Below are 16,880 nucleotides of genomic sequence, written 5' to 3'. Positions count from 1 at the left end.
GAACATCTTCAGAAAAAGTGATAGGAAATACGAGTTTCTCCTCATAATACCTTATATTTTGACAATTTACTTGTCTGTGCATCTGTGAATCACGTCTCAAAAACTAATCATAAAAATACAGTATTTTTCCAAAGCACCGAGGGAAAATTCATTACATTTCCAAGTACCCGGGGAAGACAGATTGATAAAGATGCTTGTCTGCACTTGCTGGAAAGTCAAAAAAGTAAATAAATGTGTTCTGTACTCTTGAACTAAATTTTTGTCTTATCAGATACAAAAGAAATTAACCAAGTTGAAGGTATCTCCTGAAAAATCTCTTGCTATCCTGAATTCTTGTGTTAGGAAGACGTATTTTAAGGCTAGAGGAATTACAAAGGAGATCTTTGAATGGCAAGATTGCAGGTGGTCTTTCCTAAGACTGGCACGCTTGGATAGTAAGAGCCCTGGCACACATGTTGGTCAAGGCTAAAGTATACACGGAAACGTTTCCAGAGCTTAGAGAAGGGATGTTTACATTTACAGGCAATTATCGATTGTTCACTGAACAAACAAAAGAAAAAAAGGAACAAGACTTATCATTAAGAGTCCGGGAGCTAACATGACGAAGGTGGAGAATCTGATCAGACTGCACCATCAATCCTATTTAAATTTTTTCATTTCTAAAAGCTTCTAATGAACTAGTATGTAAATAAGGACCTGTAAAGTCTGTAGCTCTAATTTCCAGAGGCATAGAGATGAAGCTGACTCTCCACAGAAAGCAGTTGCAGATCAAATCCAAATTGTTTGGGAAAGCTCATATGTTGACCAAATGCCCTTTTAAAAATCTTTAAGAACAAGGATTTCTAAAGAGCTGGGTTTTTTTCCCCAGAGGTTAAAGCAATCAGTTCACGCAGACACAGTCCCTGTAGCAGCAATATGTAATGTTACAATCATATTTACTCACCCTCCTAATAGTATCTGTGGCTGGATGGATTCATTTGTGACACCAAATACATCAGGAATTAAATCACCATTGAAGCTGAAAAGAAAATATTAAAAACATTAAGCAGCTATCTTTCTTAAGTTCTCTAACTTAGCTTTCAAAGAAAAATAACCTTTGGGAGGTGTGGCAAACGTTACAATGCTCACTGATACATGTGGTGGTCAATGAAACGTCAGCAGGAGTGATGGGTCACTTCTAGGCCAAAGTGTTTAATTTTGGCACCTGGACCCTGCAGCCCCCTTTAAGCTTGCCGAGGCAAAGAGGAGGGCCGGAGTTTCAGACGGCCCAGCCCCACGGACGATGAGGCCTCTGAGAGCCTGACTCCCTGAGCGATGGCACAGAGCGGAGCCCATCACTGACTCACACTGGACATGCACTGTGAGCAAGAAACAAACTTTCATTGTAAAAGTCTGTAATCTCTGCATGATGTGGCCTATCCCTGAGTGATAAGGACACATCACTTATTCCAGAATCATGACCCAGCTTGTTTAGTTAGATGGACTTAGGAGAAATCACCCACAAAAGTAATCCCTAGCTGGTATAAAGATTCAAACTGGCCATTGACTATTGCAACAACAATGGAAAAACACACAACTATGCAAGAAATCAAACTAAGTGCCTTTAAGATTAATCCGTGGATTTACAGTTTAGGCTTCTAATGGTCACTGACCCACGGATACTGTGACTGTAATTTTAATAGCTGCATGAAAGGCAGCTATTAAATCAACATAGATCCAGAACAGATACACTCAAAGCTACTGAAACAAAAAGGAAACACAAATCTCTTCCTCTTTCCAAAACGGTGACTTTCACTGTTCTCTTTCATGGCAAATAAACATCGTATGATCAACAGTACAGGCCCCTATCAGCTTTAAAGGGAGATGAACCCAGGGTGGATGCTACTTAGCAAAGTAGTTTCTTATGTGAAAAACTTTGTTTTATGTTTGTAAGTTGGAAATCACTCAAAGGGAAGCCAGCACATACTTACTCCATAATTAGCGGTTCATCTTGAAAAGTCCTATTAAGTATGGTCATATTGTTAGGGTCTGTAAAGAAAGAAAATCCACAAATCAGCAGCCATTTTATCTTATTTTTGATGTCTACACTTAGGGAAAAATATTCTTTCATTCTTTCCAAGATTCATCTCTAATTGATTCCTCTAGCTGAAATGGACATCAAGTCTGTAAAGGCAAAATATTGGGAGAGCTCGCTCTACTGTGCAGACCAGCACGACAACTTCCATGTGAGGCTTCAATGTAAAAGGCACCTCCGTGAGTCTCCTTTATATATACTGCCCACCATTAGTGCAGTTGACAATTAAGGTTTGTGGTGCAGAAGCCAATACACACAGAACTGCCAGACTCTATTATAAAAGGCCCGTGTTTATGTACAGGCAGTGCTTTGCACATGGTACTACTTTAGATACTAATTGGCTGAATGAGTCTGAAGTATTGAGGTTACTGTCTACATTCCCAAATGTTACCGAAAACACAACTACACTACTGCCACCCCCGCCTTGAAATCTGGCTCCATGAACAAATTGGCTCTTTAGGTGTAATTATTTGGCTTTTCAGATAGGACTTGGAGGTGTGTGGGTGGATATGGCAGACTGACTCAACCTCTGCTCCAACCTTGCTGTGTTTTCCTGGACTGGGGAGACTAGAAACTGAAAACAGCATTTCTCACACAGCTTTCCATCTGACACTCTAAGTACAATGCAAGCCTCGCCAGTAGGATACACTGTGCGTGTGGGGAGGCAGCAGGGCCACGAAGCTGTGCATTTGCCATGTCTGTGTCAGCGTCTGAGGGTTGAATCTGTCAGTATCAAGAGGCCGGTGCAGGACACGCAGGGGGCTGGTGAGTCACAGCAGGCACAATGGCATTCTGACAGTTGTGCAACCGGCCACTTTCGAACAGCAACAAGGCAGTCGCTTCCTTGAAGGCTCTGGGGATTATTCCAGAAAGTTCTGTTCTTCAGCTACCCCGATAATTCCGTAAGTCATCAAGATGTTCTAATAAACCTCTGCCTTCGTTAAGCTAGCAAGTGCGAATCTGGTTCTCTGGAATTGACCCCAGACCAGTTCTGGGTTGAAAATGAAAAATCAGAAAATGGACTTTTTTTCTTAAGTTGTTACAGACAGTTATAGACACTCAAGAACTGCATTTCTGAACTGATTTCAGAACAATATCTTTGTTACAATCACATAAGAATACAGGCATATTTTTGCTTTAATACCCAATGATAAATATTAAAATAAATTCACCTAATGTCTGATTTTGTCCCCAGAAGATAACAGCTCCTAATTCACCGTGGCCATGATTTTGGGGAAGGTACGTAAGAAGCACATCCATTTGTGAATCTCCGTCATAATCCCCGGGGACGACACTTGTTATCAATGCACTGTGATTCCTAAGAGAGACAAGCATCTTAAGATATCCAGTCCACTTCAAACAGAAAAGTCCGTATTTGCATCACACAAAAATATTTTCAATGCAAAATTTAAAATTTCACAGAACTGACTTGCATTCTGTTCTTAGTATCTTATCAGGCTGCGTGTACGTAGGCCTCTTTGGTCTACAGAAGAATTCAGGACCAATGCAGACTAATCTTAAGAAACAAGACAAATCCGAAACACATGGAGAGAAAGCTCAGTTTTATGTTCAAGCATTGGCTAATACAGTCCTTTTACTTCGTTCTTCTGTCAAGGATACCAAGACACTTGGATGCTGTGTATAACAAATGGAGGCTCATAGTCAACTGTTACAGCAGCAAGGGGTATCACCCTCACTTTGTCAGTTAAAAGGTATTATTTATAAAATATTTAATTTGGATTTTAATGCAGATTTGAAATATACAGTGAAAACAAAATCATCATTTTATTTCTGAGAGCTACTCAAGATTCACACACTTAACTTTATATTTTTAATAATGAAATAATTTGAAAATTATTTCTATAACCTTGAAAACTTAAAACATTCTGGATAGAGTCTTGTCATATGTGTTTGAGTGACCGAACCAAAAAATGGGCCTGAAATTCAATTTATAGTTAATTCTACTTAGAGCAAATAGCAAGACAGCAAGTTTCCAAATAGACGATGGATAATTATTTTCTAAATAGTCTCAAGAACCTAAATACACACACACACACACACACACACACACACGTTTTATTTAAAGTGAAATGAGGAAAATACTGAAAAGGTAGTGAAGAAAAGCAATATAACTATAGCTTTATTATAATGCATCTACTTACTCGGTCCCAGATATTACAGCAAGTGCTTAATAGCTATTATCTGATCATTTAATTTTCACTACCTGAACTAGGTATTATTCTCATTGAACAGATTAGGACACTGATGTTTGGAGCGATTAAAGTAGCTTCCAGTGTTAAAAAGCTAGTTAAATAGAATAGCTGGAATTCAAATTGAATTGTGTTGGTACCTAAAATTGATCCTTGTTACAATAAAACAGTTTTGGTAGTACCAGTTTCCTCAAAGAATTCCAACAGTACTTTAACCTTTCCATGAAAAATGCCTGGTCCTCAAAAATGATGATGTAGCAACCACACATGCTACTATGTAGCAAAGTGTATCTAAGGGGTACACCTCTGCTTGTGTATGTGTTTATGCATGCAAGTGCAATAATATATATTGCGCATACATGGCACGAATACATGTCCAAACACGTCCATAATTTGGTGGCAAAAAGTACCCTGAAATAGACAGGAATAAACTACAAAGGATTAGATGGAAACTTAGATGAACAGATCCTGAAAGGACATAGCAGATGGAGGGGTGCTAACTGACTTAGCAGGGCAAGGAAACTATAAGCTAAAGTGCCTAGAGAAAAAAGCTCCCGAAGGAAAGATTTTTGCCCTGAAGAAACTCAGGATTTGGAGTCATCAGGAAGAGTACAGGACAATAGTGAGGCACCAGGCTAAAAACTGGCTTAACTGCAAGTCTGTCTTGTGAGTGATGGTCCCTTCTGCCTCTCGCTGAGCCAGGCAAGAACCAAACCATGTTTATTTCTGGGAAGTTTCAGGCCTTAGAGATTTAAGTTATAGCAGAGGGTAAGGTTTTAGCCCTAAGCTAAAAACAGGGAGTTAATGGCAAGTCTACAAAAGGAAAAGTCTGGTACTTTGCCCCCAGCTCTGCCCTATTCCTAGGATGCCAATCAGCCAGGAATACCCGCTCAGGGCAAGAGAGAGGAGACAAGCCCCACCATGCAAAAGAGTTTCCAAATTAGCTCTTTAGTGCCTTCCTCTTAAATAGGAATAGACACCCCTGACTTTCCAAGAAAACCATGGAAATTAAAGACAGCCAAAACAAACAGCAATAAGGAATATGAAGAAAACAGAAAATAAACAGAGGGAATGAAAGAAAACTTCAAAACTACACTTGAAGACATAAGAGAAGCATGTCCATTATAGCAAAACAAAAGAACAGCATAGTGAGACAAAAGAATGGGAGCGTAGAAAACTTCTTGGAGACAAAAACATGACAGCAGCTAACATAAAAAATTCAATAGGAGGATTAAGTTGAGAAAACCTCCTGGCAAGGAAAATAAAACAAAATGACAAAAATACAGATAAAATAAAGGAATAAAGGATAGACCCAGGCAGTCTACTAACCAACTGACAGGAATTCCTGAAAGAGGAAACAAAAAAATTATCAAAGAAATAACATAAGAACGTTTCAAAAAGCCCCCAAGGATAAAAGCTTCCTGCTTGAAGGGGCCCAGTGTAATAAATGAAAAATCATCTACACCAAGACACATGATCATGAAATTTTACAGCAAAAGGGATGAAGAAAACTTAATGTCTTCCAAAATTAAAACAAAACAAATCAGATTTTAAGGATTAGGAGAAAGAATAACACTGGATTTTAATATAGCGACCAATGAAGCTAGAGGACTACAGGTTAAACCAAAGCATTAGAGTGAGTAGGAAAGAACTGTGGCCATGGACGGACATGCCACGCCTCCTCCCTCAGCAATGTCCTGAAGGCTGCACTCCAGGGAAGTCAGCGAAGGAGCTAAGAGCAAAACGGCCCAGGCTTTAAGCCACAAGGACCCAAAAAGAGTAGCAGAGGGCAAGGTCCCAGACGGAATCCTGCACAAGGGCCAGAGAATGACCCAGAGTGGGCAGCAGGGCAGAGGACTCGGTGGGGAAAACAAAAATGCACAGTAGGTACATGGCAGATATGAGGGAACATCTGCAAAGAAATTAAGGATATGTATACAGAAAACTATGCAATTCATTTCTTTAAAAAGCAGTCATTTACTCCAGGAGGGACACACTGTACAGACCTGAAGTCCTGTTTGGTTCTGAAGTACACAGAATCTACACGGTCAAAATGTAAACAATGATTAGTGATTGAACTAAAGCTATGATATACCTAGATAGAAATGATGGAGATTATTTAAAGATGGTAAGTCCTTATTTACACTAACAAAAAAATCTAAGCGATGAAGATGATAACTCAATTACAGTGAAAAAACATATTTTAAAGTATGGAACTAAACACCAGACGAAAGAGCTAAACGTTTTAAAAGTGATTGCATCTGAGAGAGGAACAGGGGACTGGGGGAGGAAAAGGGGGAACGATAGTTACTTTTACTTTGAAAAATATTCTAGTAAAATAAAAACAAGAGTTTCCAAGTTTTAAAAATACAGCAAGTCCTTACATAACATCCCTGATAGGTTCTTCGACTTTAAGCCAAACAACATATAAGGAAACCAATTTTACCACAGGCTACTTGCTATACACGAAAGTGAAGTGCCTATGGCATTTCACCAATGTTATAATGAAAAGACGCCAAATGAAACAACATTTTCGGGGACCTCTTGTATACAAAACACCACTGCATTAATAAAAAAAATTAATTGGGATTTTTTTTGTTTTTTGGCTTAGTGGAACCCAAGTCCTTTATTTCCCATACATTTCTTCCCCTACCTCCCACAAAGCCCAGTTGACCTGATAAGCCTGGGAGTGAGCTGCTCCCAAGGGCACACTTAGGATAAGGGACAGACAATCCTGAACACATTCAAGAAAGCATATTAACTTGCAAGGAAATGGAGGGCATTTATACAGGAACAGACCTGGATCCTTCAAAATGTGTTTATTTATTTTTCAAGTAAGCCATTTTTAAACTGGCACATTCACTATTTTTCCTAACAAATTATTTACTGCTTGTATCTTGTAACTACTGTTTTTGTGTCAATACCACAGTTGAGTAAAACTGATTTCAAAGACAATCCAACTAGCTATTGTGTATCTATTATGACACTAATGACTGTTTTACAAAACCAAATACATTTGTACTTACTTCAAGGATATCTTTACTTTGGGTTTAAAATAGGGTGCGTTCTGGTCTGCCAAAAAGACGATTAAATCATTTCCTAAAAGAAGCGAATATATGATATTAGAATGTTTCCCGGTAAGACATCCAATCAGTGGTTACAAGAAGTTTCTGGGCACTGTTCTCAATAAGAAAACTTTTATTTACTCCAGTTTATTTGCCCTCCCAAAGTTAGTCCTACTTGTCTGATGGAATGGGGATTCCTAACAGCGTGTCACAAGTTCAATGTTCAAAGCAGCAAAGATATAGGAAGGATGAACATGGAAAATGTAGTTGGTCCACTCAAACTGAAGGCAATGGCTTCTGCCTGGAGTCAGGTTGGCTGACTTAAAAGAATCAAGAGCATGTCTTACAACTAACTCTACTGTATGTCAAGCCTCGTCGTCCCCAAACCTAACAACGCAGCCCCTTATTAAGGCTGTTTAGTTCATCAGATGCATCACACCAAGGACACAGGAACTCCTGCAGATATCTGACTAGTAACAAGGACATGATACGTATGTAAGCCGAAAAAGCTAAATCCTCCAAGACCCTCCCCGGTGGCTCCTATGGGACCACCCCACAGATTGATACATTCTCGGAAGTCAGTGAGCGCTCACTGGAACAGACTTTTGAAATTGTTTAATGAAACATAAGCCACCTTTAAAGTTAAGAGTCTGTATCGGTTTGGATGGCGTAGCTACAGCTGTGGCAGTATGTGCCCTTTTTGCAACATATGGAGTCACACAAAGATAGAAAACATCCAGGGTCCACAAGCCACTCTGGGGTCCTTGCAAGGGCCCCAAGAAATGTGGCCCAGGATCCTGTCAGTCAGGTTCTGCATAAGCACCTCACTGCTTCCTCAGTGGCCTTGACCTTAACTAGTACCTGGTTCTGTGGGTACGCAAGAAAGCTAATTGTCAGCATCAAGATTTACAAAAGAGTTTGCTTTGTCACGGCTAAAGCAAGGGACTCTCAAGAACCTCAAGGTGGCAAAGAAAGAAGAGATTTGGAAGGCAGGATAGTGACCAAAGCAAGGCAAGGTCCGGTGCACATGAAAGGCTGGGCAGCCCAGGAGGGAGAAGAATCTGCAGTTGTCCAACCCTTTCCCAGGGAGACACTGGGTTTATCAGTGACCCGTGCAAAACGTTTGTGAATTGTGGAGTGTTTAGGGCATTGGAAGGGCACAGTGGCTTCAAACAAAGCTGGGACCCCAACAAAGGGAGGGCAGGATGAGTTAGGTAAATGTGGAGGAAGGAAGACGTCCCCTGGAGAAGACATTGCCAAGTCGCATCTTTTCCAGGTCACCAAGGGAAGGAAGACTGGAGAAGAAAAGCGGGGAGGAACGAAGGGGCCTTGGGCGAGGACGAGCCGAGCTCCAAAGACTCCCGGGGACCAGGAAGAACTTCGGGAGGCAGGTGATTCCACGGGGAGGAGACGGTGTGTGAGCGAAGGCCGCGGGCTTCTCAGGGGAAAAACTGGGGTGTTTCCAGGGCGCTGACGGGCACGGGGAGATCAAACTGTGGGGCCAGGCCGGGACCTGGGGCTGGAAAAGATGGAGAAGACGGGCAAGCTGTCAAGGATGCTGGAGATAAAGGGAGAGAGACAGGGCTGGGGGAGACGGGCCGGGAAATGCAGGAGGGCCCGCCATCCGAGCAAGGGGTGCGGGGGACACCGGGAGGGACACCGGGACAGCGGGCAGAGGGAGGGTCGGCAAGCACTGACTTTCCCGCAGCACGAAGAGGTCCGTCTGCTTGTCGGAGTTGAGGTCTCCGAAGGCCGCCAGGGTGCCCCAGGCCTCGGCCCCAAAGAGTTCGGCCGTGACGTTGTGCAGCGCCCGAGCCGGGACCGGCCCGACTCCCAGCAGCGCGAGCCCCCGAAGCAGCGGAACCAACAGCACCCAGCAGCTCGGCAGCCGGCCCGCCGCCGCCATGGCCGCCCCTCGGCCCCCGCCCGCGGCTCCGCGCCGCGCTTTACGGCAGCCGGAAAGCACCGCGCCGCAGGCCGACAGCGAACGGGCGCAACCTCGACGCTCGTGCGAGCCGCCAGCGGGCCGTCTCTCCCGGTCCCGCACGGGCAGCCCCTCTGACGCGAGGGAGGCCGAGGAGCCGGGCTGAAGATCGCCCTCGCGCGCACTTCCGGTCGGCGCGCGTCCCGACAGTGTCGCGCGGAGGGGGCGGGGCCGCCGGCGGAGTTGACAGGCGGCCGGGGGGGCGGCGGCGGCGGCGGCGGCGGCGGCGGCCCCTGCGCGATGGCGGGGGCGGCGGGGCTCATGGCCGAAGTGAGCTGGACGGTCTTGGAGCGAAGAGCCCGGGCCAAGCGCTCAGGTTTGGCTGGCTGGGGCGCCACCCCACCCCCACCGCGGCGGTGCTCCCCCTTCGAGCGCCTGGGGCGGGAGGCAGGTGGGGGTCCCAGAATGAGCCTGCGCCCGCGTGTGGCCCTTAGAAAGCAGCCGGCGGCCGGCCTCCCGCCTGATGTCTCTCCCCCCACCTGTAGGAATCAGGTGGTGGTCCCACCGTGGTCCCCTGTACGTTCCCCAACCCAGTTTCGTGTGTGTCCCCCTCAAAGTCGGTGGTGGCGTCGCCTTCCCCGGAGGCGTCCTCCTGAGAAATCAGACGGCGGCCACCTTCCTGGAAGGACAGTGTCCTCCTCCCGTGTGTGCCTCCCCGAAGTCAGGTGGCCTCGTGTGCCTGCGACCCGGCCCTAGACGCGGGCGGCCGCGCACTGACAGCTTCCCCGCGGGCTCCGAGCCCCAGCCGGTTCCCATGTGGCGGCAGTGGACGGGGACAGGGTCTCGGGCCACGAAGGGCTTCCCGCCCAGGCAGTGAGGGCGCAGAAGGAAGCAGTTCCCCTCCCTAGTCACGGCCCCTGGGCGCCTGCTTCCCCGTGGCTCACAGACCCGAGGCCACCGAGGTCACACGACGCTGCTGCGCAGACAGTTGTAACAGTACAAGTGTCCTGAACCGACTCGTTCAAATTGCAAAGTCACTGACTTCGAAGTTAGCACTTGTGGCCGTGAAGTCCTCTGAGAGCCAGGATGGCTGGATATAACCCTGGGCTAAAAGTGTGCCTAGCGACGGGAAGGATGGTGAAGGACGAGGCTTCAACTTAGAGTCTTGCCTTTAAAAGGACTGATGCTACTGTGTGTCAGCGTTGGGAGGTGCAGATGTCAGCGTTCCCAATCTAGGAACACCCCAATGCGCAGCCCTGAGAAAACTAGCTCTGCATTTGCTTTGATATTAAGGAAATTTTTTCTCGGCTAATACGTTACCGTTATGTTTTGGGCTTTTCCCATTTATGAAGTTCTTAGTTGTCTTTTGTGCACCCTGCCCCCCCCCCCTTTTAATTTGAAGAAAATATCTAATTTCATAAATTATAGAGTAGAAATTTACCCCAGCCTTTCTTGCTAATTTCATTATTTTTAAACCTTCAAAAAAGTTTCACACTAATTTACTTAGGGTGATATTAAAAGAACCAAAAAAATATGAGAATTTTCAAAAAGTAGTCCTTAACCTCAATACAGTTCATTGGAATTGTCACAGATAGTTTTGTTTCACACTTTCTCTTAAAATTTTTGTGTCATACTGAAGTATTGAGTTGCACACTAGCAATGTATCTATCTGGGTTATAAAGAGTGTCACTGAATTGATAGCATCTGGTCAGAGAGCATAACCACAGCTTTTTACAGGGAACTAAGCTCTGTTCTCAGCATATATTTTAAAAGCATTTCTCCTTTCCCTTGATAAGCACATAGGGTTTGTTTTCTTCTCCAGTTTTCATTTCCTCCAAAATGTCATAACAGTAAGCTTTGAAAACCACCTCCCCTTTCTTAACTGAGAAAAACACACAATTTTACTTAATTGTTGTCAAATGCAGTCGCTTAAATTCAATTTCATGTGCAACGTAGTTTAGTGCATCGTGTAAATGTTGGATGTACCTATATGTTTACGTCACAGTGGTAAAGGCGATCTTTTGAAGTCATTACTCCAAATTAGTTGAGGCTACAGATTCTTCTGCTAACACTATAAAGTTTCTTCAGTGAATCACAGCCATCCTGATTCATTAAAAACAATCAACTTGATTCTTGTTACTTTTAGAAGAATCTGTAATCAGCTTTGTTTGAAACTGGCACTAACCTGATAGGACTACAGGGTTCTGAGCATTGTTACATAGTAGCCTAATCATTTCACTGCTCAATAGAGAATGCTACTCTTATGTAATGTTTAATAAGTGGATATTATGTATTTCCTGCCTAATCCCTATAAGCAACTGTAACTTACCAAAGCAAAGACAATCAAATTTTCAAGTCATAAAGAGAAAATAAAATTATAATGAAGCTCAATTATTGTCTTTGTTGCACAGTGCATCGTGTTAATGACTGCTCACACTGCTTCCAATTAATCTAATGCTGATTGCTTCTAACCTTCACTAAACAGTTTTGAAAATTGCTGTAGTTTAGCCTGTGACGCTTATGATTAGAGCCAACAATCTGAAATGGCCAGCTCACCTGCTGCGGTCGCCTCTTCTCCACCGGCTTTCTTAAGGTCTGGTAAGTGCGAAGACCCCCAAAGGGTCACCTGGTAATTTTAAATACCTTTGTTTCTGAAGTTTGATGTCACCATAGGATTTTCTTTTGGTTTTATACCTGTTTGGTGGCCCCAGCCTGAGCACCATTGGTCTGCTGCTTGTGAAGCTCAAGGCTGCACTGTAGGTGCTAAATGTTGTTGTACTGGCACGAGAAGTGACAGCTGAGCGTCAGTTGTCAAATGAGTACATACCAAGCTTCTTTAATGATCTTTGTCTTCTTGTATAATGGAAAAAACGTTTTAAGAGGAGTTTTTGGAGAGCATCCCAGTTATTTACTCTTTGTTAGCTCCTTGTGAAGTAGGTATTTTTACGTAATACATTTTCATAGACAGGAAAGGGAAGCTGGCTTGAGGAAGAGGTGAAGCAACTTGCTGGGTCCGGAGACTATTCTGTTTCTAGGCCATGTGCTTTGCCTTCTGTCCCGTGGCTTCTTGATATAAGGGCAGCGGAAGGTGTTGGCACAGTGGCTCTTAGGCTGTCACACTGGTGAAACCCCTTGCAAGCTGGGTGCAAACTGTGGAATTGCTCCTCAGATGAGTGCCCAGGATTTTGAAAACAACTTGGAGGAGGTTCATGCACCCAGGAAAGATGTGGATGGATTCCCGTTTGGAATCCAGGCCTTGGGAAGTATCCAATCTCACTTTACAGAAGAAGAAAAGGGCTTTGTTAAGGGGCTCTGGGGCTGAAATGAGGACTAAAGTCTTTAGGGCTTTTCCTGTAAGTTTCCACTCACCTTGGGCCATTGAAAACCTGTTGGTGTGTGAACACTTCCAGAAAAGCCTGCTGGCAAGAGTCTGCTTTGTCTCTAATGTACCTTAAGCAGAATATTCAAGCCTCAGGACTCATTAACAACTAAATATGAGGTGAGCCAGCCAAACAGTGAGAGTGAAAACTTTTCTTTTTGTTTCACCACAAGCATGCAGAAGCAGTTCCCCCTTTTATTTCCATTTATATTTCAAGTCCTGTTTTGGCAAGATTCAGGAGAAAAATCTTGAAGAAAAGAAACAAGAAATATCTTAGGGAAGAATCATGAACAGGAGATAACAAAGCATATGCTTTAAGGAATGAAAAATGATTCTTGTCTTTAGTTGTCATCAGCTAAATGACAAAATAGTGTATTATATATAACATTGCCAATTATTTCTGATTTAATCTTTGAACTAAGAGAACAAGAGGACATATATCTTTGGACTGTGTTTTCGTTAAGCACCAGGCTCTGTTTTCCATTTTGGCTGTCCACATAAGGGCTTGGTGCATTTTTAGCACTAGCAAAGTCACTTACATAGCAGTTATGGGGAAACAGAATGCTAAGATGAGCTTTTATGCATCAGTAGTCCTGAAAATTTTCAACATCTAAGAACTATGCTTTAACATTACATAGGGTGTTTGAAGTCACATACAAGAAGCTTTTCCAGTCCCACATTGTTAAATCAAAATAGACTGTACCAAGAAACAAACCAGAAAAATTCCAAACTTCATTGTTACAAGCCATTTTAAAGACTGATTCCTTATAAATGACTTTTTTGTGGTTCCTCTAACCAAAACTTAGTAATGACTCTAAAGAAATACTCAAAACTTTTATCTGTTGAAAGAAATACTCAGAGTCGTTTGCATTTACAGTTTATTCACTAATTTAGAAAGACTGCATTTATGTTGGAAATGATTGTTTTCCCCTATTGTAGTTCCTTGGACATTATCATTGGAGGAGAGTGTTTTATGGAGTTATTTCATTTAACAGTCATTTCAAAGCATGTCCCAGGTTCACAGCTGAGCTTTCCCTGGTACTTTTGGCTAGAAACTATCCAATGTTACCAAAAATGAAAGCCAGTATCTTACTTTTGGAAATTTAGTTTCCAACATACCTAGATTATTTTAACCCTCGTTATTCCTCCTGGATTTGTTTCTGCTATTTTGTCTTTGTTTCTCCTCTTTATTAAAGTTAGTGCGTGTTCTGCATTTCTGTGTGTGCATATGCCTGAGTTGTGCTCTGACTGCTAATGTGTCGGAATGTGCTGTGGTTGAATATAATTTGTCTTGCTTTCATTGCTTAGATCCAAAGAGAGTTCTAGAAGCCCAACTCTGTCTGTCTGTCTTTCTGTCTTTTCTTTAAACATTTAAAAAAATTTTTCACTTATAGTTGACATGCCGTATTATATTCATTTCAGGTGGGCAACATAGTGATTAGACATTTCTATAACTTACAAAGTCATCACCCCAGTAAGGCTAGTACCCGTTGGATGTCCAGATTTTTTTTTAAAGAACCTTAGGGTGAAATGTACAAGACAATGAATTTATAGGCAAACTCCAGAGCCAAAATTAATTAATTAAGTATTAGGGAAGCAGTGCAGCATCCAGTACCTCAGGGTGCTTTGGCGTCTCATGTGCATACCACAGTTCTACAACACATTAGCTTGGTCAGCTATAGCAGACATACTGGCATTACGGTTCAATTATTGGGAGTAATTGTAGCATTTTGTGATGCGTTAAGAAATGTCTTCACATTTTCACTTTTATTCTTAGAGGATAAGATAATTTTTAAAATTACTCTTTTTAGGGAATAAGAGGTACAGACTTTCAGTTATAAAATAAATAAGTCCCAGGGATGTAATGTACAGCACAGGGAAAAGAGTCAATAATATCGTCCTAACTTTGGATGGTGACAGATAGTTACTGGACTTATTGTGGTGATCACCTCATAAGGTATATAAATGTCAAACCACTATGTCGTGCACCTGAAACTAATGGATGTTGTATGTCAACTATACTCTGATTAAAAAACAAAAGAAAAAATTTATTTTCTTCAAAATTAAAAAACAAAACTCTCCTTACCTCTTGGCTGGCTAGGTTTACAGCTTATAAGTGAGTTTATCAGCATGTGACTTGAGTTTTTTCCTTTACTGATGTCTTTTCAAGTTCTTTGATTAATTTTCTTGTATTGATTTGATGTGATGGGCATATCAATACCTGGTAAGGTTTTGTTGTATATTCTGGGCCGAACTCAACTTTGTATTTTACATGTCTGACACTCTCTTCTTTTTACACGTTGTATACCTAGCAGTCTTGCCTGCAGCCTAATTTAGCAGTCAGCCAATCAGAAAGGTTCTTGTGGCTTAAAGAGACTGTAGGCCTGAGGCTCCTGGGCTGTTGTTGGTTGTGTCCTTTACGACCCGAGAGAAAAGTGTGCATTTTGTGTTCAGCTACATGTGAATCAAATCCTGCCGCGGTTTACTACCTGTTTGAACTTGAGCAGGTTACTTTACATGTTTGTTACTGTTTTCCTTCTCTGTAAAAATAAGGATAACAAAACCTATCTGGAGGGATTATTGTGAGGGTTAAGAAAGATGTTAGATGCAAAACACTTGCTGTTTCATAGCTGCCAGTGCACTTTAGTTCTTACCTTTCCTGAAAGCACGTGTCTTTTACGATGTTGCTGAGAAGCGTTACGAGTTGGACTTATACAAAAACAGACATGGCTGCTTATCTTTTCCCCTTATTTTGATGTCTATCCAAGTAGCCATTTGATTAAGAAAACTTGTGCTGAAATACAACTAGCTTGAATCAGATTACTCAGAATGTAGCTTTTCTTTTACTCTAAGTCCATTTCATTTTTGTCATTAATCACTGTAAGTCTAAAGAAATTGTTCCTGACAGTTTCCATGGATACTCCTGTCAGGCAGCAGAGAGCAGCCATTATTTTATGTATAGTTAGAAGATATTTTTTGTCTTACATTGGTATGCATTGGGTCCCCTTCAAGTAGGAAGGAATTTTCGGAAGCACTTGTAAATTGTATCCTGCGGAGCTTTGATCTCTTCTTACTAGGTCCTGCCCTGTAGTCTTATAAGATTTAGGAAATGGAGGCCACATGATGTGGTTTAACTCCGTTGGCGTGACTCTCGTTGACCTCAAAGCTTATTCTCTTTCTGTGCCGTTATCCTCAGCAAGGATGATGCTTCAGATTTTATAAGTGAAATGGTTTCATGAAGAGGACAGTGTCTCACTGCTTTAGATTGTCACAGGATGCTCACACTGTGCATTCGGAAAGCCATTTTCCTCTTGCTGTTAGTTTTCATCCTCAGTCTTCTGTGAAGCTAGAGAAAGGGTAAGAGGAACTCTGCAGAGTTCCTCATTCCGAGTCAGGTGCCTACTGAACCTTTCCAAATGGGTATATGCTGGGCACCTGAAGGGTAAGCTGGCCAAAACAGAACCCCTACCTTCTGCTCCTGTTCCAACCCCAAATGCGTACCTCCCGCAGACATCTCCGTTTCAGTAAATTAATCCATATTCTTTCAGCTGTTCAAGTTAAAAACATTGAGGTTCTTCTTCTTTTCTTCGTCCTTTTTATTTAGTTCATTTGTAAATCCTTTCTACTTCATGTCCAAAAACGTATGCCGGGATCTGTGTGTTCTCCAGATGTACTGCAGCCTCCCTCCATGTGCCCCTCTGGTCTAAACTACTCAAGTAGCGGGGGTCTGCCTTCATCTCCTTGCCCCACTGCAGTCTGTTCTCCATCCAGCAGTTGTTAGAATTTGTTAAACATGTAAGTCAGGTCATGTCAGTTTCCTGTGATCCTGTGTTACCTTTAGCATCAAATTCACAGGTGACCCCAAGTTACCTGGCCCTTGCCGCCCCTCTGATCGCCTCATGGAACTCTCCTCTTCCCCAGCTACTCCTCAGCCGTGCTGACTTGCTTGGTTCCCTAAGGCACAATTTTGTTTTCCGTTAGGTTCTCTGTAGTAGCTATTTTCTCTGCCTGGAGCGCTCTCTGTCCGGCTGTTTGGTTAGCCTGTCCCTTGTGTTTTCTTCTAGGGGCTCATCTTCAACTTAGCCTCCTTAGAAAGGCCTATTCTAAGTGGCACTCTTAATTTTAATTCTCTGTAGTGTACATCTCTCTATTTGATGCTTTTCTCTTAGCTTTCCTGTCTCATACGAGAGACCAGACTTCACCTGTGTTGTTCACTGCTGTGTTCTGA

The 16,880-nt window shown here is 42.7% G+C and overlaps 2 protein-coding genes across 5 annotated transcripts in view; one reads left to right on the top strand and one right to left on the bottom strand.

The window, feature by feature from the left end:
• Positions 1-9,459, bottom strand: part of ITFG1 (integrin alpha FG-GAP repeat containing 1) — a 124,375-nt gene extending 114,916 nt beyond the window's left edge. Inside the window, exons 1-5 of the mRNA XM_019731862.3 lie at positions 9,048-9,459; positions 7,311-7,383; positions 3,247-3,392; positions 1,971-2,028; positions 944-1,018 (exon numbers count right to left, since the gene is read on the bottom strand). Coding sequence (XP_019587421.1) covers positions 944-1,018; positions 1,971-2,028; positions 3,247-3,392; positions 7,311-7,383; positions 9,048-9,255 — 560 coding nt within the window. The 5' untranslated portion in view covers positions 9,256-9,459. The remainder of the gene's footprint in view (positions 1-943; positions 1,019-1,970; positions 2,029-3,246; positions 3,393-7,310; positions 7,384-9,047) is intronic.
• Positions 9,460-9,494: 35 nt separating this feature from the next.
• Positions 9,495-16,880, top strand: part of PHKB (phosphorylase kinase regulatory subunit beta) — a 122,337-nt gene continuing 114,951 nt past the window's right edge. For 2 of the 4 annotated variants that reach the window (XM_019731864.3, XM_019731865.3), the window contains exon 1: positions 9,495-9,649. In XM_019731864.3, the coding sequence (XP_019587423.1) occupies positions 9,574-9,649 (76 nt within the window). In that variant the 5' untranslated portion in view covers positions 9,495-9,573. Of the gene's footprint in view, positions 9,725-11,758; positions 11,872-16,880 lie in introns of all 4 variants that reach the window. The other 2 variants (XM_019731866.3, XM_074314949.2) reach the window with 2 other exon arrangements.

This window comes from Rhinolophus sinicus, chromosome 8 (genome assembly GCF_057876585.1).
Source record: "Rhinolophus sinicus isolate RSI-liver-muscle chromosome 8, RSI-T2T, whole genome shotgun sequence".
Taxonomy (NCBI): domain Eukaryota; kingdom Metazoa; phylum Chordata; class Mammalia; order Chiroptera; family Rhinolophidae; genus Rhinolophus; species Rhinolophus sinicus.
The sequence above is the reverse complement of the archived record's forward strand: the minus strand, read 5'-3'. Positions and strand labels throughout refer to the sequence as shown.